Source organism: Lepidothrix coronata, unplaced genomic scaffold (genome assembly GCF_001604755.1).
Source record: "Lepidothrix coronata isolate B3197 unplaced genomic scaffold, Lepidothrix_coronata-1.0 Scaffold120, whole genome shotgun sequence".
In the NCBI taxonomy this organism is placed as follows: Eukaryota; Metazoa; Chordata; class Aves; order Passeriformes; family Pipridae; genus Lepidothrix; species Lepidothrix coronata.
Window position 1 is genome coordinate 380,706 of NW_016690300.1, and position 22,695 is coordinate 403,400.

A 22,695-nucleotide genomic window follows, 5' to 3' on the forward strand; every position below is an offset into this window, starting at 1 on the left:
CCATGCCTGTCCAAGCAAGGTCAGGATGGGGTAGCACCCCAAGTGTGCACTGATGGACAAGAAGGGCAAAAGGGAGCCCGTTCCTAAGGCCAAAGCTTCACCTCACCTGAACAACAGTCTGTGGCACCCTTGCCTAGTGCCCAGTGCTGCTGAAGGCAAAAACAAATGAGCCCAGCAAAACCTGCCACCTCCTGCTGTGGGAGGTAGAACTGCATCTTCCCACTGCAGAGCTGCAGCTTCTGGTTATGAAATACTCTGTATGTACATTCTAGTTCAGGTAGAGCAGCAGACAGGACAGTAAATGCATGTTAGGACACCTCCACACAAGTGCAAATGTGCAAACCAAACCCAGACAGGTTCCTGGCGTGCTGGAAATTAACACCAGAGATTATCTCGGTTACAAAGAGATCAAAGTAACACTCACCGACCAAATTTTTCAGTGTTCCCTGTTTTTCCTTGTTGAATAACATGAATGAAATCGTAGGTGAGTATGAAAGGTACCCGTTCCCTTTTAATTCCAAACTTGGACTTAAAGTTTCCAAGAATATGCCCAAAATCTATGTGAAAGAGCTAAAAAAAGGAACAGAATTGGAAGTTAATTTCTCCAGTGAAATATGTCACTTTTCTAATATCTCTGCAGGATGCTGGTATTAAGAACAGTTGTAACTCCTAATGCAACTCTCCACAGCCCATGGTTTCAACTCTTGGGGTTAGTTTGAAAACATTTCAAGATTTAAAGTCAGTGATAACTTCCACGCTCTTATGAGTGGCCACTGCAGCAAATATTATCTGAGGTTTATGGTGCTGCTGTCTGCCACTAGATGTCTTGCTGGCAATATCACCCAGAAAAATGAGCCCAAGGATGAGCCCACGAGGCTCATCATCATCATATCCAAGGGCTTCCCACATAAAAACAGAGGCAAAGCCAGCAGAATTAAGTTAATCTCGAGGAACCTGTGGCAGTTCTCCCATTTTAGAATCAAAGATAAGGGCATTTCAGCTGTCTTCCAGTAGGTACAAACTTAAATGAATACTGCAAATGTCTGTAAAACTCTTACTTTTATAACCTTTACTAGTTTTCTAGGTGGAATAATGTCAAGTTTTACAGTACAAAGCAAGAAAATACATGTCTAAGAGCTCACCCAGGTGCTCAGTGCACAGCATTGTGCTGGTACTGGGTTCCACACTGAACATTTCTGCAGGGCTGAGCTGTCGCTTTGGGGAAACTGCACTGCTCCAAAATGCAAAATTTTTAAGGATGGTCTTTTGCAAGACACTCTAAGATTACTTTTGTTCAATGAATCTGAACCGTTAACAGACCTCTTGGGTGTTTTGAAAAAGCTCTACAGAACAGCCTCTCTTGATATAGAATTGCTTATTGAATAGGCACTGGTCTGTCCTTCCACCAGCATTACACTTCCTCTTCTTGAAGCTTTCTTCAATTCTCAGTGAACAAAGGCATAATTTCTAACAATGTGTGAATTTAATTTCACCAAGAAATCAAAGAAATTACAAGTTCTCAAGACAATTCTTGCACACTGTTATTCTGCCCAGGGAAAGGATTTTTACCTGCCCATTTTTTCTGACCATGATGTTGTCACTGTGTCTGTCACCAATTCCCAACACATATGTAGCTACACAGTAGCCAGCACAAGACAGAGTAAATTCTTCAATGGCTCGATCCAAGTCATCTCTGTAACCACAAAGACAAACAATATTAGTTCACACTATTGGCAATTCATGTCATGCCTTGATCCCAAGTAGGATTTTCACTTGTATAAACCACAAGTCCATTAGAATGCTGTAAAACCAGGCTTACTTGAGGAAAAATACTGTAAAAGCAGCCATGGAGAATAGGCAATAAAAAAGGCAACGACATCAAGACTTGAGACCCATGTTTGTTCATTTTGCCAAATCTAGTATAGCTCAACAACATACAGTGAAAATGCTGCAAATGCCAGGTCCAAGGACACCAGGAATCTGAGTCTGAATTTGACATAATAGAAAAATAATTAGCAACAAACCTGCCAGAAGAACCATACCTCTCTCAACATTAAAAGAGAAACTTAAGAGGCATTTTGTAGCTCATACTATAGCTGAGAAAATAACTGTAGAAATTACCCTAAATTGTATTCCTTCAGCCAGTTCAGGAGCGCGTCCTTGTTGAAGGCAGCAGCTGCAGCAACGTTGCTGCTGTTTAACTGAATGTCAGCAATGGTTTCTGAACTAGAAACAGCCTCAATAAGGCCAGAGTGATCTCCAGTCGCCAAACAGCCATAGGGCAATATCCTGAAAGGAAACACAGAATCATGTTAAAATCAGATATAGCAACATGTTTCTTTAGTGTATCGATTTTCTGAGCGGGATGAATACTCACACTCCTTTAAACAGTAAACCTCTCAAAGGTCAACATACACGAATTGCTTGTGAAGGTAAAATACCAGCAATACATTTAAAACATTAATTTTTCCTATTATGTACATATATGTAAAAAAAAAAAAAAAAAGAAATTTTAAGAAGCCTAATTTTTCCCAGTTACTTGTACTTTCACGGGACGACCCACAGAGGGAGCCCCATGTTTGCATTTGTTAACTCCTGCCCGGGCAGACACCAACACACTCCTGCTCATTCCAGATAAATCACTTCTGTAAATGGATAAAAAAGGATCTTGTCCTTTCCCCCCTTATTCCTATTTCAAATTAAAATGCTAGAAATCCTTCTAAATATAAACACATAAAATGTTTCCCAACTCTTACCAAATTTAAGCATAGAAACCCAATGAAAAACAAGAATACATCTCTTAACTTGCCTGGTATCTAAGAATATATCTGTGCATTCATATACTGAGACTAGTAAAAATATCTCCAACAATGTCACTGCATTACAATAAGACACAGTTAAGGATACGAACTAAGGAGAGATGTGTCTAAACAGATAAGTGTTTTCTCACTCTAGATGCTCAAAAAGCTGAACAGAATGCCAGCTCCCAATGGCATGGGAGCTCAGTGTGTGCAATGGAAACTTATAGCAAACTCTTCAAAGGCACTGCATCCCAAATTGAGGTGTCTGATCTCGTGCCAGGCATCTCAGGTGAAGAATATTATCTCAGTTGTGATTGCAAATCCAGGTATAAGAGAACAGATGCCCACAAAAATCCAACTGCAGTACACAAGCTATAGACTAGCACTCACTAACTTACAGAGCCGTATAAAACAATTGCAGGACAGATTAAAATTGATGTGTGTGCATATATACATACATATACTTGTACATATATATCTCTATATGTGAGTATATATATATATATAAAGAAAAAGTACTGCTGGTGGAGTTGTCATTTTTATTTATATATAGAATAGATATTAAATTTCATTGCTACAAAGCAGAACCTCATCTCCTAACTGACACAGCCTGTTATCCCAAGCCATAGAAGGAAAATAAATAAAATTCCATACAAAATTAATGACTTTTTTTGCCATAATAGCTATGAAGCAACTGAGCAGTTTCTCTACCTCGGGGATAACACACAACTGAAACAGCACAAGCTGCAGTAACTGCATAGTCTGGGACTCTTCTCTACTGGCAACAAAGCAAACTGAAAACCAGATTCAACAGGGTATTTTGAGAACACTCAACTTCAAAACAACAAAAGAAGTGCAGACTTGGAATCCTCTTCCCATTTCTGTTCTGATCTGTGTCCCAGTTCCAGCCCAGCTCCCCAGCCCAGCAGGTCTCACGGTGAACAGAACAGTGTCTGTAACCATCCAATGGCAGCGCCCACGACACGAGGAAGCACAGCCCATCCTTATCACGACACGACAAATGTGAGCCAAACATTGCCAGGTTAAAGTGCATGCTGGCTTTCTTCCACGGCATTTCAACCCACCCTACTTGCAGCTTAACTGGGCACAGGTCCAGCAACTTCCCCTTCAAAAGCAAGCAATGATGAAAGCCTTCAGCCCCTTGAGGGCTGTGTGCTTATAACCGGAGGAAAAAACATCCTTGTCAGAGAGACGGTTTGACAGGAGTCAAGTTAGGGACAAATCCTCTGGGCCCTTTCCATCTCATTCTGGTCTTTCTGACTTCAACAGCTGCCAGCAGGATACGCTCCCTGCTTTTTAAAGCCAGTAAAAGCCATGGACAGATCAATACTGCAGTCCTGAGCAGGACAGAAAATTTTCTCTCTGTTCCTTTAAAATTGTTCTTTTTTTCAAGAGTTTAATTCTCCAGAGCAGTATCCTTCCAAATACACACCAAATTCTGGTAATTTATCAACATATTCTCTGTAACTTCAGGTCCAATAGTTTAAAAAAGATGACATTCCTTGTAGTTGTAACAAATACATTTTCAGTATTCGTGTGAATTCTGATTTCATTCATACACATCCACATAACATCAGACCTCACTCATAAGGGAGATGAAAATGAAACCCCACAATAAACAAGCATGGAAAAAAAAAGTACTTTGGAGAACATCTGAAAAAATAACCAAGTATTAAATAATTGTATGACAATTTACCACAGCAAAAGTGAATCAACATAGATCAAACTCCAGAAATTCAGGATTTCCTGTTGCTCTGTTACTTTACTAGTTTTGCCCTTAACACACCTTTGCTGCTCTAATACAAGTAAAGCAGTTGAAACACTTCCTTATGCAAGGATCACTTTCCTAAGAGGTGCAACACCCCAGACCCCACAGCATCCCTGGGAAGACATGTTATGCTCCTGTGCTGTGACATGGATTTGTAATAGTTTAACATTCCTTGTGGAAATAGTAGAATAAGCTATGTAATCTACTGTGAGTATGCCCATACAGGACTTCACAGGTAGAAATTGTAACTTGAGGAGTTGTAACTTTTCAGGGGGTTTGAAAGTTTTTCTGTCTCAAAGTTTCATTTGCCATTCTGCTCATGGCTGGCTCTGCACTGGGAAGCAGATCAATCTGCACCTCAGGTTTTACTCAGCTGTGCGTGCACAGTCCACCCAGTGCCAGCCCAGGACCTACTGGAGCACTGCTGCATCCTCCTGCACAAACACATCTCCTTTTCCTTACTAACCCTGCCCTGGCTGTGTTGTTCAGTCAGACCTCACACACAGGAACCCAGGCAGCACAACACACACATGCAAAAGGCCAGTTTACCCATGAGACACATTAGTTGACAGTTAAACAAACAAACAAACACTTCCCCTCCTTCAGCTTTGGAGACCTCAAAATCAATATATATTCAGTGTTCTTCTCTAGAGAAGAGAAAAATCCCATTGGGAATATTGTGCTTGCCTTAGACACAGACTGAGCTAAGATTTAATTTTAAATCACTACTAAACTACTGTGGATCACAGTGTAATTAAAAGGGAACTGATCACGTCCCAAACTCCTCAATGGCAGGGGATTGGTTGCCATTTGATCCACGCTTCATAGAAGCTGTACAATTTGCTCGTGGCAAAACATGACTGATGGGGAAAGGCAAACAGCAAGTGCTTCTGCCCTGACACCAGTGACACGAGAAGCCCTGATTTTACTTGGATGGAGTTATCAAACTTTCTGTAGTGGAGAAGAGTTGACAAGTGCAAAATCCATTATGTATCCACAAATGGAATGAACACCTTCAGGGAAACTAAAGCCTCCAAGGACAATACAGGGCAAGAAGCATTGGTACGGGCATATGACACTATTTTTCAGGAAAGCAGCTCTATTTGACACTATTTTTCTGCCTGAGATCATGACTCATACCCAAGGAAAAATAAGCCCAGTTAAGCAAATAAATGGAAGAGGTCAAATATAGAACTTCAATTCTCACTAGGAACTTCCCCTTTCTACTTTTTTTTCTTCTCAGAGTTTTAAGAAAAAACTTGGACATCAGAGCTACTTTTTGGTTTTCCTTTGCTAAGTTTAAAAAAAATGCCTTTGTCAGGAGAAGCATATTTGATGACTCTAATCACTATTCCTGTTTGCTAGGCACAGTGTGTGGCCCAGGTTGGCATCACAAACTAAGATTCTGGGAAGGCAGCAACCAAAGGATGCCTCATTTGAAGTTCCACAGCTGCCAAAAGCTGTCCTTGCCCCTAAATGATGGATTGGTCTCCTCAGAGTCTATTTATAATGACAAATTATCTAAGCTTTCCTCAAGTCAGTGTTCAACTTAACACACACTCAGCCACCTCACAAATGTACATTTCCAGAAACAGTTTGTCATTCACATTCCTACCTTTCTATAAGCAAACAAGTAACAAGTTTATAATTGCACTTCTCTGTGCTGATGTTAAGTGCCTTATGTAGCTCCCACTGTTTATGCTTGAACCATAAAACATTTGAAATGAGCTCAAAGAAACTAAAATAAGTATTTAAATAAATATTTCTAGAATTACAAAAAAACACACTGAAAAATTAAATGCAGCCCTTTCACAGACATATAAAATTGAATTTATGGCCTCCAAATGGTTTATAATAATGTGACACCCAGTGCCTTCTTTAGGACTACTTTTCTAAAGACTAATTAGAATTTGATAATTATATTACCTAAAACTGGTGCATAACTTTGGGTGGAAAAGTTCCCCATGTACTAGAGGGTTGTGTGATAACATGGAAGAATGCCTGATCCTGTTTCTCTTTGGGATACTCTGATATTCCTACAAAGAAGTAATGCTTACCTTGGCAAGCATATGAAGGTAGAAAGCTGCTTTGCAAGAGACTTTGAAAAACACAAAGATATTTCTGGTCTGAAAAGTGTCTTCTGACATCCAAATAGTGTTTTATCAACAAAAGCAAACAAAGTGGGATTCAGCATCTACACTGAAGGTGCTCACAGCGACTGTGTCAGTGTGAACAGCCATAAGGGGACTGCTCAGAGCAGGAAGGAGAGAAGGTTCACCTTAGCTGTGACAACTGAAACCTTTGGCCATCCATACAGATGTTTAGAAAGGGGGCAGTAGGGAAGGTAGTTAAAAATAGGAGAGCTTTACTTCTAAAAGTAGACTCTCCATCCAAAGAAACTAGCCCTCCAGGGATCCTTACCGGAGATCCAGACCAGCTTCTTTCCAAAGGATGTCCATCAAACGCAAAATCTGGAGCGTCAACATGTCCTGTCGGAGATCTGTAACCAAAGGGTGAAACTGCTGCTTCAGGTTCTCACTGTGTTGCAAACAAACTTTCTGAAGTTTATAAGGCCCTCAGGAAAAGGTATCTAAAAACACTCCTCGAGCCTAAGGGTTAAAGTGGCATTAACCATAATTACACCATCGTGACTGGCCATGCCTGTACTCTGAAACTCAGTCAGAAGAAGATGCTGAATGTTTACCAGTGGTAGAGTAATCCACCTTTACATTATGGCAAAACACAGCAACACAGCTTAAGTGCAAGCATGGCAATGAAAAGGAAAAATTTAAAGTTTTTAGCATTACTTACCATCACCATTTTTAAAGATGATCCCTACAAGATCTCCTCCAAACATTTTGTTGTTGTATACTATCCACAGAGGCTTCATTTTAGAATCCATGTATCTACACTTCTCAACACTAGAAGAAAATACAACAGAAGTTTTGGTCAAATAAGAATAATTCAACTGAAAAGGTCTAACCATGGTTCAGAACATGCCAGAACACAGACTTCCAGTTTGGAAATACCTAAATGTTCTCTCAGCATTCATTCTGCAGCTATGCTATGAGCACTTATCAAGCTATGGACATATTATAGATGGACTGTATTTGATTGGCATACACATCTCTAGTGCTTAAATCAAGCATCCTCATTTTTAGAGAAAATAGTTTTCTTTATATTCCTTCCCATCAATTTTCAGACTTTATGTGCTGTGAAAAGTTTTAGTGACTTCTGTGCTTATTGTTATAAACAGAAGGAAGGAATGCAGTCTAATGCACTTTGAGGTTTATATTTAAATATGTTTAGCTATGGTAATGGCTCAGTTAAGAGAATACTGAGTTTCATGGTGGATCACAAATATCTTCTAACTTAACTGGTATCTTAACCTTAGGAAGAATCCCAGCAGACCCCTCACCATAGGAAAAGCTCCCCATGACAGCACATGAGCTGGACAACACAGCCAGAGGAAGTTTCTGCTCTACTGATTCCATGCAAAAGCTACAGTGAAATTGTATTCACTCATTCTTTACTCACTGCAGTTCTGAAAGTATAACAGAAGGATTCAGAGGAGACTGAAGGTCAGAAAGTGCTTCTCTGTAAGCATTTTGTTTCAAACACGTATGCATGGCATCTTTTCCTTTTGCTTTGCTTTGCTTCATGGCATTCAGCTTAATTAGACTATTTAAAGTCTTCATTTTATTAAGGGCTTCCACCTGAAAGAGACATTTTATCTTTAAGAGTTATTGCTCTAATTTAACATATAATACAGTGCAAAATCCCATTTGAAAACAAAACAATGTATTAAATAATTCTCCAGCTTTTTAAAAATGGAAATAATAGATGGCAATTAAGTCACTCACGTTCCAGAAATACCATTTTCATAATTAGCAGAGACATTGATGGGATGAAAGCCCCTAAGCTTTGAGTCACTTTTAAAAGCATGACTTAACATTTCTTGAGGAATGAATGGGGCATTTTAATGTATGATACATCAACACAAATTCCTTCTTCAAAATGCAAATACTAATTCAACCAAGCACACAACATAGGTGCCTCTATCCATACATAAGTCAACACAAACACTGATTGCTTCATATTTCTTACAAAATCAGACACCACTTGAGAGGAGATGTGGATGCAGATTCTTCATTGTTCACATTAAGTTGCACCCAATAAGATGTGGCCACGTGACCACTTGCAGACAATTGTCACAGCTCAGAGTCTTAAATGTTTGTCATTAAAATGCTGCTGAAGTCAGGCATAAGGCAAAAGCTCGAATCGACCAAGGTGCTCCAAATCATAGCATCTCAACTAAACAGTATTTTTAAGGTAAAAATGTGTAAAAAGTCAAGGTAATTATTTGCAGTAATACAAGTAGTTTAACTCTTTCTTTCCATTCTGTTTTTTGAAAGTTTTCTACTGGTACATAATTTCTAAGAAAACTACTGTTGTAAATGTACAACACTGACAGAGCAAAGCCCTCTGGTAAGAAACCTAGACAGCACATACAACCAATACAATTTCTACAGCTAAACAACTTGTTGGCCAACTACAAAACAGTTCTTATAACAACCAGCTGTGTTTGCACCAGCCACAGTTAACGTGCTCAGCAATACAGAGATTCTCCAGCAAACAGCACCAGGGTAATAATTATGAAAGCTGATTTCTATACAAGGAAGCTTCAGTCTAACTTACAAGGTGCTGAGTCAAAACTTACCCCTCCCACAGACTGAACCCTGTCAGGCAGGATGCTGTGGAAATTGTATGCAGTTTGATTATAAAACTGGGCAGTGGAGACCTGCCAGGTCAGCCATCTGTCAAAACCAAAAGCCCTCTGCTTTTCCACTATTCTAGGAGCTGTACAAACATCAGTGACAGGGGAACAAAATGGAACCTGTGTTGTACAAACAGGAACTTTTTGAAGTATTTCTACTTTGAATTTCTTCCGTGTTTGTACAGTTGGGAATTTTTTTGCCCTTTCTTTGATTGTACTGACATTTGCTTCCTGTAAAGTGCACAAAAACTTTACTGACCTTACATCTATTGCTTAAAGCATTTCACTACCTAATCTTTTTATGATTCTGACAATGCTAACAAGCACATATATGTAAGAGATGGTCTCTTCCATGCCCTGTGAGCTGCAGCAATAAAGAGCACAGCAGAGCATTCCTGTTCCATATGCCTCCCAAAGGATAGTTTTAATGCAGACAAATGCCACTCACCAGTCAGTCATACACTGAGTGAGTCTTTGTGATCTGATACAGCAAATACATTAACTCCAAGGGAGATCATGTTTCAAATATTTTTATGGTCACAATCTAAATTAACTCACTAAAACTGCATTAGAGACTTCAAACATGATTTGTGAGTGTCTCTTAATGATCTGCTGATAGACTTATTAGTGTTTTTAAAAGCAAACCTCTCATGCTTTTTAGGGCATTTAAAAGCAAACACATCTCTCTCCTTTTTTTTCTTTCTTTTTCCCTCTGGAAATAGCACATCTATATTAACACTAAAATGAGTATTTGGGTTACTTCAACACCTCTATTTCCAGGGAGCACTACACTATACTACAACTTCAAGGGGTTTTGCATCACACTTTAACAAAAGCCAAAGCTGCAGGAAGTAGTCTTGGAGTCATCTAAGTAAAATTTAGAACAAGCTGCCTTTACTGAGGGAGAAAGGTCAAGTGCACAGAAGGCCTTCTTCAGTTCACAATCCACAGAGTCTGCTGCTGTACCTGGAATACATCCACGCTGCTGGAGGTACCTCTCACATCTATAAAACCAGCTCACTACCTCTGAGGCCCCACAGCACTGGCTGCCCTCTGTACCAGGGAGGCAGCTCCATCATCCATTTAGCCCTTTTAATTCTCTGTGTCACACATGCTCCCTTCTCTCCCCCATTCCCAGCAGATGGACTTTGTCAAGGTAACCAATATGCCCCACAGGAACAATGGAATGAGTATCAGTTACAAGCTCAGAGAAGTCAAGCCTGCCAGGAGAAGGGGAGCCCATACCTGTTTAGCAAGCACTTTCATGTGAGCAACACTTCCTCTGCAGTAAGCTTCCAGAATCAAACCAAACTGCACTGAGACAGCAGGGATGTGAACCTCTGACCTGGGAGGAGAAAGGCTTCTTGTCAGACCATGGCACTTACAGATCTGTGTTCTTCCAGTCATTACAAAACCCCAAATCAAATATAAAACCACATCATGGACATGTAGATAAAACAAAAAGCCAGAATTCTTAAGAAATAGCAGAACACTTCTGTGCTGAAGACTATGAAGACAGGCTAGGTTTGATACATGCCACTTGTTGCAAGGTCCAGGACTGCTCTGGAGGCAGTGGTGTTAATGTTTAGAAGTAGCAACTGAATACCTGTTTCAGGACCCCCTTTTACTCAGAGCAGTACTGAGAAGTCACAGAAGATGATCCTGACAATCAGAGCTGATGTTAAACCACGTGCTCCCAAATCTTTGTAAGGGAAAAGCCCAAATTTGTCCAAAGGGGAACACATTGAATCAAACCATTGAACTTTATACCAGAGTTAATTATCCCCCAAAACATTTTCATGTAGTACTTCCTCTTTTTAGTTAGAAATATTAAAATAAAATGTGCTTTGAAGCCAGAATAAACCTATAGTCCATTCTGCAAGGCTTCTGCCATTCGTGAAACTGCTCATCAAAAGTAGAAATGACACACAAAAACTACTTTTATTCTATTGCAATTCTTTCATCATGTGGTAGATTACAAATCACTTTATTTAATGATAGACTTGCTCTGATCTCTAAATGCCAAAGATAAAGAAACATAAAGAGGACTTACAGAATACTATGAAAATGGCTCATTTAGCAAAATCCTCAAGAAATCAAATTTGAAAGTCCAATCAGGCTCAGCAATTTCAGAAAGACAAAAGGGAAGAACTCCTACCTTAGATGCCAGAACAACATCTGTCCTATTCGCCTATTGGCAAGTGCTCTTTCCAAGAGAAACCTGGAGAGTGCACAATCCAGAAAGGGCTCATACTTCAGGACTTGCACAAGTTGGAGAAGATACTGAGAGAGCTCTTCATCACTAGAATGAGATACATCAAGGCAGTTAGTAAGAGTAACTAGATTAATGATACTCCAGAAATTCAGATGCATATGAAAAATCCAACAATAACAGGTTTGTTTCAATAGCAAGAGCATTCCCCAATTTTTCAATCACATGGAGAAGGATAATACACATCTTAGTGCAACTGCCAGATGGAAATAATTCCAGACATAACAATCTGGTATTATTAGGATAGCTGGGCAGCTAAAACTGCTTGTTCACATTTGAAAGAAGCCCAGATAATTTATTTTTTCTTACCCCAAAAGTCTAGCCTTGACCGTTAAAAAATTAATCATTAAACTATTCACCACAGAGAATTCAGAATTCAAGGACAGGAAATATGCAGTAGTGATAATGTTACACAAGTCTTGCCCTAGGTTACAGTGGCGAGCAGAATGAAAAGCAATAAAGGAAGAACTGCAGAGAGAGAAGGCTCCTGTGAAGAACAAACACATCAGTAATTCTCTCATTATTTATTATATGCTACAGCTTACGTTCCTATTTTGTGATGCAGCCAATCCCTGACACAGAGTGTGAGGTGGTTGCACATTAGGTCTCACAGGATTTGACTACTGTAATATTTCTCCCTTTGTTTTAAAAAAGTTCTCACAGTATCTCGCTCTCCCTTTGTCCCAGAGAGGGTTGTGTGTGTTTGTCCCTTTCTTGGACAAAGGTACACTTTGCAACATGGAAAATAATCACTGTTGACTATGAGATGCCAGAATAAAAAGGTTTTATTTGCCTGCCAATGTCCCTATCTAGAAATTTGACTGCTTTATTTGGCCACCTATTCATGGTAGGCAGAGTGTCTAACTCTTTCCTCTCCGGTTTGTTTTTTTTCCTGTAAACAAACTGGATGCAGTTTTCCACCCCAGAAATCCTCAGATGGTAAAGTAATACAACATACTCACCTCATCTGCTTTAAACAACCCACTGCATATTCCCTGACATACTGATCTGGGTAATTGAAATCCAACAGCTCCAAAGCTTCTCTGGGCAGCAGCTTGGGCCAGATCTGAAGGAGAGCCTGAAGCTGTTTTAAAAAGAAGACTGTTAGGTTACAGGCAAAGGAACTATTTAAGAACACAGATGGGTATAACTGCCCATAGAAGTATTCATACCAACAGAAGATGGTTACCAACCACTATGGGGGTTTGGTGGAAAGGAGAGAAACAATTTGGGGTAAACGAGCCCACTTCTGATTCAGTTTCTTACTCCTTAAAATGATCCAGATTATTTTTAGTCTGCAAAACCTGTTTCTTCACACGTAGACACAATGCACAATAAACAAAAATTAGGTAACCCTATGTAAGTATGTTTAAGAAACATTGTCAATAAAAATTAGATAAAGTTTTGTAAATGTTCTCATAAATATATAACAACTTCGGTAATGGCAAAAGTTTTCTACTAGAAAAAAAAAAAAGGTAGTTTTTTGTTGAAAGAAATCTTTACCAAGATTATCTGACCACCTCAACTGATGGAGCTTTTTCACACATTCATTGTGAATAGTAATAAGCTGAAATTGTGAAAAGCATGATTCAGCTTAGATATTTTTAAAAAAAACCCCTATGCAATATAATGTGCTGGAAAACATTACAGAATACACTAGTGCATCATTTTGGACAACCAAGAACATCCAGAAGTCTCATAAAATAAACTGGTTTTATTGCACTGTAATGAAACTCCCCACTGAAAGTGTATTTTTAATAATATGTATATAGTTGTATGACTGAAACAATTCACTATTACTCAAAATAAACAACCTGAATATATAAATGCAGTGTGTCAACAGCACAAGATTTTTCTTTCTGTAGGAACGAGTCTCATAATTCGTAATAAAAATACCCTCTCCTACAAATTAGATAATACATATTATTTCATATTTAAATAGCAACTTATAAAATCTGAACTATTAAGATCTTGTTTTCTTTCTGATTTAGTAACAATTTCAAAACAACAGCGAAAATTCCCTGTTTCTAATATATGTCACATATCAACTAATGCTTCCAGTTCAAATATGACAAACACATTTGAGCTCATAGTCTCAGCTGACACTTAACAGGTGTGTTCATAACACTGGTTAAACACCATGGGGCCAGTTTTGTGAAATTCAGAGGACAAGAAACGGGTAGAGATCATTAACAGTGCAAAGCCAGTGGCCAGACTGCAGCTCCAGAATGGAGGAAAGGATCAACCAAACCGTTTTCATGGGCAACTACTGGTATGAACACCTGCACGATTCATACTGATATAAAATTAAACTAAAGGTGTTTTTAAACATAGATGTCGTATTCCCACAGAAAAATACACTCAAAAATCTATTCAATCCAGAGCCCAACAAGGGGTAACAATGCCAGTCCTGATGCTGAGGACTGCAGCCATCAACAGTCACACAGCACTGAAACTCTAACACTAACATCGATCAGATACTTAATACACAAGACAGATGTTGGAAATGCAAGCAGCAGCTATGAACATGCAGTAAGAAACTCTGCAAGTTATCAGAATTTCTAGACAACCTACTTTAAACCAGGTGCAGAACTGACAAGAATATAGAAATACTTTGTTAATACTGAATGATTGAATTGAACAGAAAACCTGAAATAGTCTGCTGAGCCCAAGTGGCCCTGCATGCCTCATGTATCAGGCAATGAATTGTGAAAGTCACGCTCTACAGAGTGTACATTTACTGTGAAGGTTATTTGAAAGTACAGATCTCCTCCCTTTACTTAAATTATTGTTGTTATAACGAGAAAATGTTAAGGTATATGAGCTGAGAGGGAGCAAGATCTAAATAACCTATGACAAACCCAAGAGAGTTTCCCAAACACCTACGGCTCTGCTCACATGCCTTGGAACTTTAGTAAGAGAGAAGTGCAGCCCAACCAGCTCCACATTCAGCTGTGCTGCTCCAAAGTGCAGGTGAGAGGAGATGCAAGCACTTGTTGCATTTGGACAAAAGAAAACATGCACCACGGAATGCCCTCACCTGCTTTGGCAGCAGAGCAGTAACTGGACAGCTTCCAAGTAAAGAAATTTGTAAAGAAATTTCACATTTCAAAACATGTTCTGAGTTCTAAAAATTTCTCTGCAATATGAGACATGGTAAAATGTTGCACACATGAGACACCACCTAATTCTCTCGCATGGTTTGCAGCTCCTGACGAGCCAGAAGAAGACAAGGAACTGCAATTCCCAGCAACAATTGAGAGTTTCAGAGAAATCTCAGATTTGGCCTTGGGGTATCAATATTTTTTTCTATAAAGAAATAACCACAATTTCTTTCTAACAAGGCAAGTTCACTGTAAAAGACAGTACAGTTAAGCACAGGCCATTATTTTTATTCCAGTTATTTCACATATTTCAGAAATCAGCTGTCTTTTCTCTAGTTCTCACTATGGATGGTGTCACTTCGCTGAAAATAAGGGGATTTTTTTAAATAATGGTTGAAATCTGCTTTGAGAATAAATAGTGCCTTGTGAATTCTGCTAACAAGTTCTGCCATCTTGCTACTCTGCTGAGTGAGGGGGTTATGGCAGCAGTGAGGGTAAGCACCTTCAGAATTCCTTCAGTGCAATCATTTCATTAAAATACCGCAATCCAATAAGAACTTGGATGAGATCTATATGGTAAATAATTCAACAAAGCTGCTTTAATCCATTAGACATAACTCCATGGACCACTGAGCTAACAGAATAAAGATGGTCTACAATCAAATACAATACTCCATTTTTTGGGTTTTGTTTCTTGGGGCTTTTTGGTGGTTTTGGTTTTTTTTGGTGGTTTTGGTTTTGGGTTTTTTTGTTTGTTTTTTTGGTTTTTTTTTTTTGTATTTTGTTGCGTTTAGTTTTTTAAAACTTTCTGCCTTAAGTGTCAAGACTTTTACTGAAATACATCCAAAAATGAACATTAAAAAAACTTCCAGTACAACAGCACGCACGGTGTAGCCGTACAAACACTGCAATCTACAGCTACTACTATAAATGTTTAATTTTAATGAGAAGTAAATTATGAGTCCTGCTAATTTTGGAACTCATAAAATTCAGGAGGCTGTCTTGCCTTACCTGAAAAGGTAAGTTGTTGGGAGTACTTACATGTCTGTGTACTACAGAAATATTTGGCATGTTTAAGGATAAGATCTCATTTTTCAGATAGACCACCCTTGCTGCCAAAACCAATATTACACTATAAACTGCACTATTGCCTATACATAAACAAACATAAATACTACATTCCTTCCAGAAAGTACACAGTAACAAGATGACCACATATTTTCAGCCATCTGCTTAAATAAATGATTTATACATCTATAATATTTAATATTCCCAAAAGTAAAGGACTTTGAGCTGTCAGCTGATATCCATACTCCAAATAACTTTTCAAAACTGCTACCAAGGGCCACATTTCAAAGCCCACAGCAATCAGAAGGCCTTTTTCCTCACATATTTGAATGAGCAAACAAGTACCTGCTTATATTTCTACACTTTGTATTTCCAGATAACTTCTAATAATGAACAATAAATTCAGAAGCACAATGGAATTACTAAGGAATGAGGATTCTTGCACACAGAAGAACACTAGTGAGCAAGAAATGTGTGAGTACTCCATTCTGTTAATGTAGTGTCCATGGCACAGACAATTAGCTAGGATGAAATTCCATTTATTTTTAGAAGTTCACACAACATATACATCTATGTGGTAGAAAGGATGTAACAGAAGATAAGCTCCATGCTGGAGGCGAGCTAAGATTCTGACTGACTAGATAATCACAAAAATTACAGAAATAGAAGATCTTTTCATGGAGTGGCTTCCTTTTCTTCCCAGAACACTGAGCTTGTAACAGGTGAAGGTCAGAATACTAAGGCACAATAGAAATCTATACTATCAATCATAATCCTTCACAGAAAATGCTTCTTAGCTCTAAAGTTATTTAAAGAAATGAAAAAAAATTAGTTTCAAATTTAAAAAATGAGATTCATGGAAAGAGATAAATATCACAGTGTAATGGTCTGCAAGAAGTTGAGTGTTATTTAAATATGAATTCTGTCAGGATAAGCAGGTGACCAAAACAACATCCGGGTTCACCCAGGAGGGGCAAGGAAAACCTCCATTCTTTGTTGGGCCTGGGGGGGAACACAGTCACCAAAGGTGAGGAAAAGGCTCAGGTACTTAACAGCTTCTTTGCCTCAGTTTTCGACAGTAAGACAGGTTGTCCTCAGGACAACTGGCCTGTGGAGCTGGTAGACAGAGATAAGAAGCCGAACAGGAGGGAACAGTAATCCAGGAGGAAACAGTGACCTGCAGAGCCAATGGATCCTCACAAGTCTATGGGACCAGATGGGATCCACCCAAGGGTGATGGGGGAGCTGGCGGAAGAGCTCACCAAGCCGCTCTCCATCATCTACCAACAGTCCTGGCTCACTGGGGAGGGCCCAGATGATTGGAAGTCGGCAAATGATCAGGTGACCTGCCTGGTGGATGAGGGGAAGGCTGTGGATGTATCTACCTGGACTTCAGCAAGGCCTTTGACACCATCTCCCACAGCATACTTGTGAAAAAGCTGCAGCCCATGGCTTGGACAGGGGCACCCTGTGCTGGGTTAGGAACTGGCCCAGAGAGTGGTGGTGAATGGGGCTGCATCCAGCTGAGATCCAGTCACTACTGGTGTCCCCCAGGGATCAGTGTTGGGCCCAGTTCTGTTTAATGTCTTTATTGATGATCTGGATGAGGGGATTGAGTCCATCATTAGCAAATTCGCAGATGACACCAAGCTGGGGGGGAGTATCAACCTGCTGGAAGGCAGGAGGGCTCTGCAGAGGGACCTGGACAAACTGGAGAGTTGGGCTGATTCCAAGGGGATGAGGTTCAATCAGGCCAAGGGCCAGGTCCTGCACTTTGGCCACAACAACCCCCTGCAGCTCTACAGGCTGGGGACAGAGTGGCTGGAGAGCAGCCAGGCAGGAAGGGAGCTGGGAATTTGGATTGACAGGAAGCTGAACAGGAGCCAGAGTGTGCCCAGGTGGCCAAGAAGGCCAATGGATCCTGGCCTGTATCAGAAACAGTGTGGCCAACAGGTCCAGGGAAGTGATTCTTCCCCTGTACTCAGTGTTGGTGAGGCCACACCTCAAGTGCTGTGTCCAGTTCTGGGCCCCTTAGTTCAGGAAGGACATGGAGGTGCTGGAGCAGGTCCAGAGAAGTGCAACAAGGCTGGGGAAGGGCCTGGAGCACAAGTGCTGTGAGGAGAGGCTGAGGGAGCTGGGGCTGTTCAGCCTGGAGAAGAGGAGGCTCAGGGGAGACCTCCTCACTCTCTACAACTCCCTGACAGGAGGTTGTAGCCAGAAGGGGGTTGTTCTCTTCTCCCAGGAACCAGCAGTAGGACAAGAGGGCTGGGTCTTCAGCTCTCTCAGGGGAGGTTTAGGTTGAATATTAGGAAGAAATTTTTTACAGAGAAAGTAATCAGCCACTGGAATGGGCTGCCCAGGGAGGGAGTGGAGTCACCATCCCTGGAGGTGTTGAAGGTGAGACTGGTTGTGGCATCAGTGCCATGGTCTGGGAACCATGGTGGGGTTGGATAAAGAGATGGACTTGATGATCTCAGAGGTCTTTTCCAACCCGGTTGATTCCATAATTCTGTGACTTCTGAAATGCATTTTGTGGTTTGGTTTTCGTTTGTTGGATATTTTTTTTTCAGCGTTCTTCCTTACATGTCCAGGCCATGGGAAGGTACACACAGAAACATTTCAAAATGGAATGAAATCTTATTTACTGATGATTTGACTCCAGCATTTTTCCCCACCATCGTTGTCTTTTCCCTTACCTGAGCAACATCTTCAAGTTTGTTCCATTTTAAAGAGAGCAGCAGTTTGGGCAATGATTGTGGGAAATTTTCACGACAGTCATATCGCAAAGTCCAAATGAGATCCATTTCATTTTCACAAAGCTGAGATAAAGGATCTCTTTCCATTATTTCTTTTAGCACAACATAAAACTTCTTACCACCTCGACCCTAGAAAATGAGAAAGGTACAATGTTGTGATAAATTCAGTAAGATTCTTATACATTAGCTCAAATATCAGCAATCCCACAGCAGGAGGAACGTCAGATAAAACTCATGGAACACAGGGGAGTGACTAATGTGTCTTTCGTTCAGATTTCTTAAGCTGTAAGCACTGCAACTAACAGATTTCAAATTCAGTGTGCAGCAGTTTCTAAAAAAGCAACTAAACTTTAGAGTTAATGACACTAGATGGCAATATTTCTGTTTTCCAACTCCAACATGGAGAATTTTCATTAGGATGCATATTTCTTCTTTTGTTTTTCAAATGATGAAATTTAATAGATACATGTATATATATTTCTTTTAATTAAAAGCAAAAAAAAAAAAACACAACCACTTTTCCAATAATAACCAAAAGAAAGTATATTTGCCAAGTAGTCAAACACATATTTTTATCTTCTAATCTTAACTTGTTTTCCACATCTAATGTAAATCTTAGCTGTGTTCCAAACCCATAGAGTATGCAAAGCTTTTTAACAAAATATAGCCAAGTCCAAAATATATTGGAAAAAGCAGATATATACATGAATTTTAAGGCAGTTCATCAAGTGAATTATATACAAAAACAGAGCCAGTAAACTCTTATTAAGCTGTAGACTTCTTTATTTCCAGAGCCAAAAACCCCCAGAAAATTAATTTTAAAATAGTCTTTAGATGATGCTCACCGCCATTGCAGCATTGTCACTGTTTCTTGCAATCTCAGCTGCCTTTTCAAGTATCTGCAAAAAGTTGTTTTTAAATGCATTAGATTTAAACCCAAATCTGATTGCATGGAAAGAATAAACATTATGGAAATGAAGTAGATAAGGAAATTTTGCTATCTTTTATATAGTTTCAACACTATTCTTTTGTCTATACAGTGGTACAATATGGTGTGCTCCTTTTCTAATCTGCAGGACTAGGGAGATCAGGAATAGCAGTGCTCATGATTACCTCCGTTTTTTTCTTCTTCAGCACTACTGAGCTAAACAGTCTTTCTGATGGCACCTTGTTTTCCATTTCTGTTTGCATTTCCTCATTTTTCAGTGCAGCAAACCAATTCCTCAGCTCTAAATTACCCTTTGCTTTCTCATCTCTACTTCTGCTGTTTTCAAGGGCACTGTTTCCACACCCCCAGATCCATACTTCTAGATCTCCATTCCAGTATGAGTTCACAGTCTCAGTCCCTTCACCACCTTCTCAGATTGCCCACATGACCTCAGTTAGTGTTTCCAGGTACTTCCCCCCCCATAACTGAGGTCTTCCCCCACGTAACACCAGGACAAACCATCTCCCAACAAGAACTCCTGTAACAATACAGCGAATATTCCACCCACAAACTCTCAGCACCAGCTATTACACAGCAACCCTCAGAACAAGGACTGCTACCTTTGTTAACAGCAAAGCAACATTTCCCCAAAAGCTCAGCTCTGAGTTTCTCTTTTTAATGTTTTTGGCCTTTTGAACGTTCTATCTGGTTTCTGAAGTTCATGTAATAAACCACGATGATAATTAAGTGTAGCTGTAAATACAGTTCTTCAAACAGTGTTCTGCACACTCCTGCAACCCTGGACAGGTGTTAGGATGGTGACTGCCTGAGCCAATTAGACCAGGTGAACTGGTCCAGTTGGCTCTCTAACCTAACTGTAGGTATGTCTGTCTACAGTTGTCAGATGCTGCTGCTTTGAGGAATGAATCATAAGAAATCTCAGTTAAGAAAAATGTCTAAAGAATCACACCATCTCCTTTCCCTCAGAGCTCTGCCTCTCCCATCACCCAGGATTACAACAGCATCCCCAGACACAGGTTCAGCAAGACTTGTGCTATCTTCACTCAGGCAATGTGAGAAACAACAAAAGACTACAATAATCAGAGCATAAATACCCAGCAGCTAAATCCCTTCAAAAGGTATACTAACTTGTTTTATTTCTTCTTTCTCTGTATGAACCTCTTATTAATATCGTGTATTACATCTGCTACTCAGCCACAAAGCTTGTTTACATACTGTGTGCGAAAACATGCATAAACAAAACCACAATGTCCTAATTCCGTGTTTGATGCTTGCCCCCCCGTGCTTCCCAGTCTGCAAATAAACTTTGAAAGTCTTTGCAAGTCCAGCTTTGTTCAAGTGAACCCCAAGTGTGCCAGCAGCACTGGTCATTAACCAGCTCTTGCCTCACACAACAGCTTCTTATCAATGGTCCAGGCACTTCTGCTCCCTCAGCCCCAAACTCACTGTGCAGGCAGGTTGATGACATGATTGAACAGTTTTGCACATTATGTTTCCTAGAATAAATATGTGGCACCCAACTCTCCATCTTCTTGGCAAAAGCAAGCAATAACACTGGGAAAATTAGAAGCAGCAAGCAAGTCTCAGCTAAGACCATTTTGAGAAACAGACTCTTGGCTGATATAACCCAAGCAGCTACAACGTTACTCCTGATTCAACAGAACCTTCACCTGAAGTTGAGTTGCATGGGATGGGGAAGCCCCTTAGACATCATCTTAACATCACCACACTGAGTATCTCACTATATGTGATTACTAAAGAAATACACTTTTATCTAACCTCTCTGTAATATGCACATCAAAGCAGGTTTTTTCTCTTCAGAAATTAAATACATATAGTGTAATGAGCAAAAAACTTAAAGTACTACAAATAAACCAATATCAAAGCTGACTAAAATATGTCCACTATGAAGTCAACTGGTCAGCCATAAATAAGGCAGCAATTAGTCAGCACTGGCTTAGTTCTCACTGCATTTCCAATGATGTTTTCATAAAAGAAGTACTGACAAGGACGGGGGGGGGGAAATCAACTCAAAATCAAAACAAAAAAATCTTTCTTGTTACTTGATTTCATTTTGATGAGCCTTAAACCCCAAATCCCCCTTTGATCAAGCTGATTGAGTTTGGTGGTTTCAGTCTTTTTCTTCATGCCCCCCAAAAGGTGCAAAAAGCCTTTTTTTCTAAGTGGTTATTGACTTCCCCAAAACCAAAATTCAGACTAATGTATATGTATAAGTCAAACGTTGTTTTTATAGAACATCATTAGCTGTCTGGTTTTAGACTTATTTTATTACTTGTCTTAGCTTTATTTGCTAGTTTGTGAACAACTTTCTATCTAGCATTCACCCTCCAGAAGTACCATATGTATTCCAAATATACACTTCCTTTCTAGACAGATATTCACATCTGTGGGAAACTGCAGGGCAACTTCAGTGGATTTAGTTCAAGAGCAGACCTTCAGAAGTCCCTTTTCACACAGTATTAAGAGTCTATTTATCCTTTAGAGGACTTGAGCTCATAAAGCAGTGTCCCAAGGAGTGGGTAACATACATTTGTACAAAGAAAGAACAGGTCTTTACAGATCACAGGCAAACACAGTTTGAAGGTTAGCAGATAAATTTAGCTTTTTGTTAAATCATACATACGGGAAACTGATTATGCTTTTGACCCTCAAAAGACTATATACAGACCATTTTTAAGAGTATAAACTTCAAAATAGACCCTGAAGTGAGAGCAGTGCCACTCACAGAGTGCAAGTCTAAAAAACTGCAGTGTGTTGACTAAAGGGCAGGAAGAGGGGAATTCACTGGAAAAGGCAGTGTTGAAAGGAAAGAAGTAACAGCTATTTACACAAACTTTCATGACTTATCTTTAGGTCATAGCTTACCTTATCAAAGGGAGGGTAATTTATAGGCTGTTTGGAATATTCCTGAAATCTAATGTGCAAAGCTGTTGCATTTTCAGTGTAAGGGTTAGTCTGGACGGTTCCCATGGGATTCAACATTTCTTCAAGTTCATCTGAAACATTGACCAAACAATTGATATTACAGGCCAGGCATGAATTAAAATTTTAAACCTCTGAAAGGCAAGGATGCAGTAAGAAGTCTCTTAACGTGTACAACAGACAGAAGCATGTTCTGCAGCACAGCACTTTTAGTATAGTGCTCTGCATTTCCAGCA

The 22,695-nt window shown here is 39.7% G+C and overlaps 1 protein-coding gene across 1 annotated transcript in view; it reads right to left on the reverse strand.

The window, feature by feature from the left end:
* PIK3CB (phosphatidylinositol-4,5-bisphosphate 3-kinase catalytic subunit beta) overlaps positions 1-22,695 on the reverse strand; it is a 53,619-nt gene that overhangs the window by 2,838 nt on the left and 28,086 nt on the right. The window contains exons 10-21 of the mRNA XM_017825534.1: positions 22,403-22,546; positions 19,413-19,466; positions 18,508-18,696; positions 12,602-12,723; positions 11,526-11,669; positions 10,613-10,712; positions 8,128-8,306; positions 7,402-7,511; positions 7,012-7,090; positions 2,122-2,289; positions 1,570-1,693; positions 425-570 (exon numbers count right to left, since the gene is read on the reverse strand). Coding sequence (XP_017681023.1) covers positions 425-570; positions 1,570-1,693; positions 2,122-2,289; positions 7,012-7,090; positions 7,402-7,511; positions 8,128-8,306; positions 10,613-10,712; positions 11,526-11,669; positions 12,602-12,723; positions 18,508-18,696; positions 19,413-19,466; positions 22,403-22,546 — 1,559 coding nt within the window. The remainder of the gene's footprint in view (positions 1-424; positions 571-1,569; positions 1,694-2,121; positions 2,290-7,011; positions 7,091-7,401; positions 7,512-8,127; positions 8,307-10,612; positions 10,713-11,525; positions 11,670-12,601; positions 12,724-18,507; positions 18,697-19,412; positions 19,467-22,402; positions 22,547-22,695) is intronic.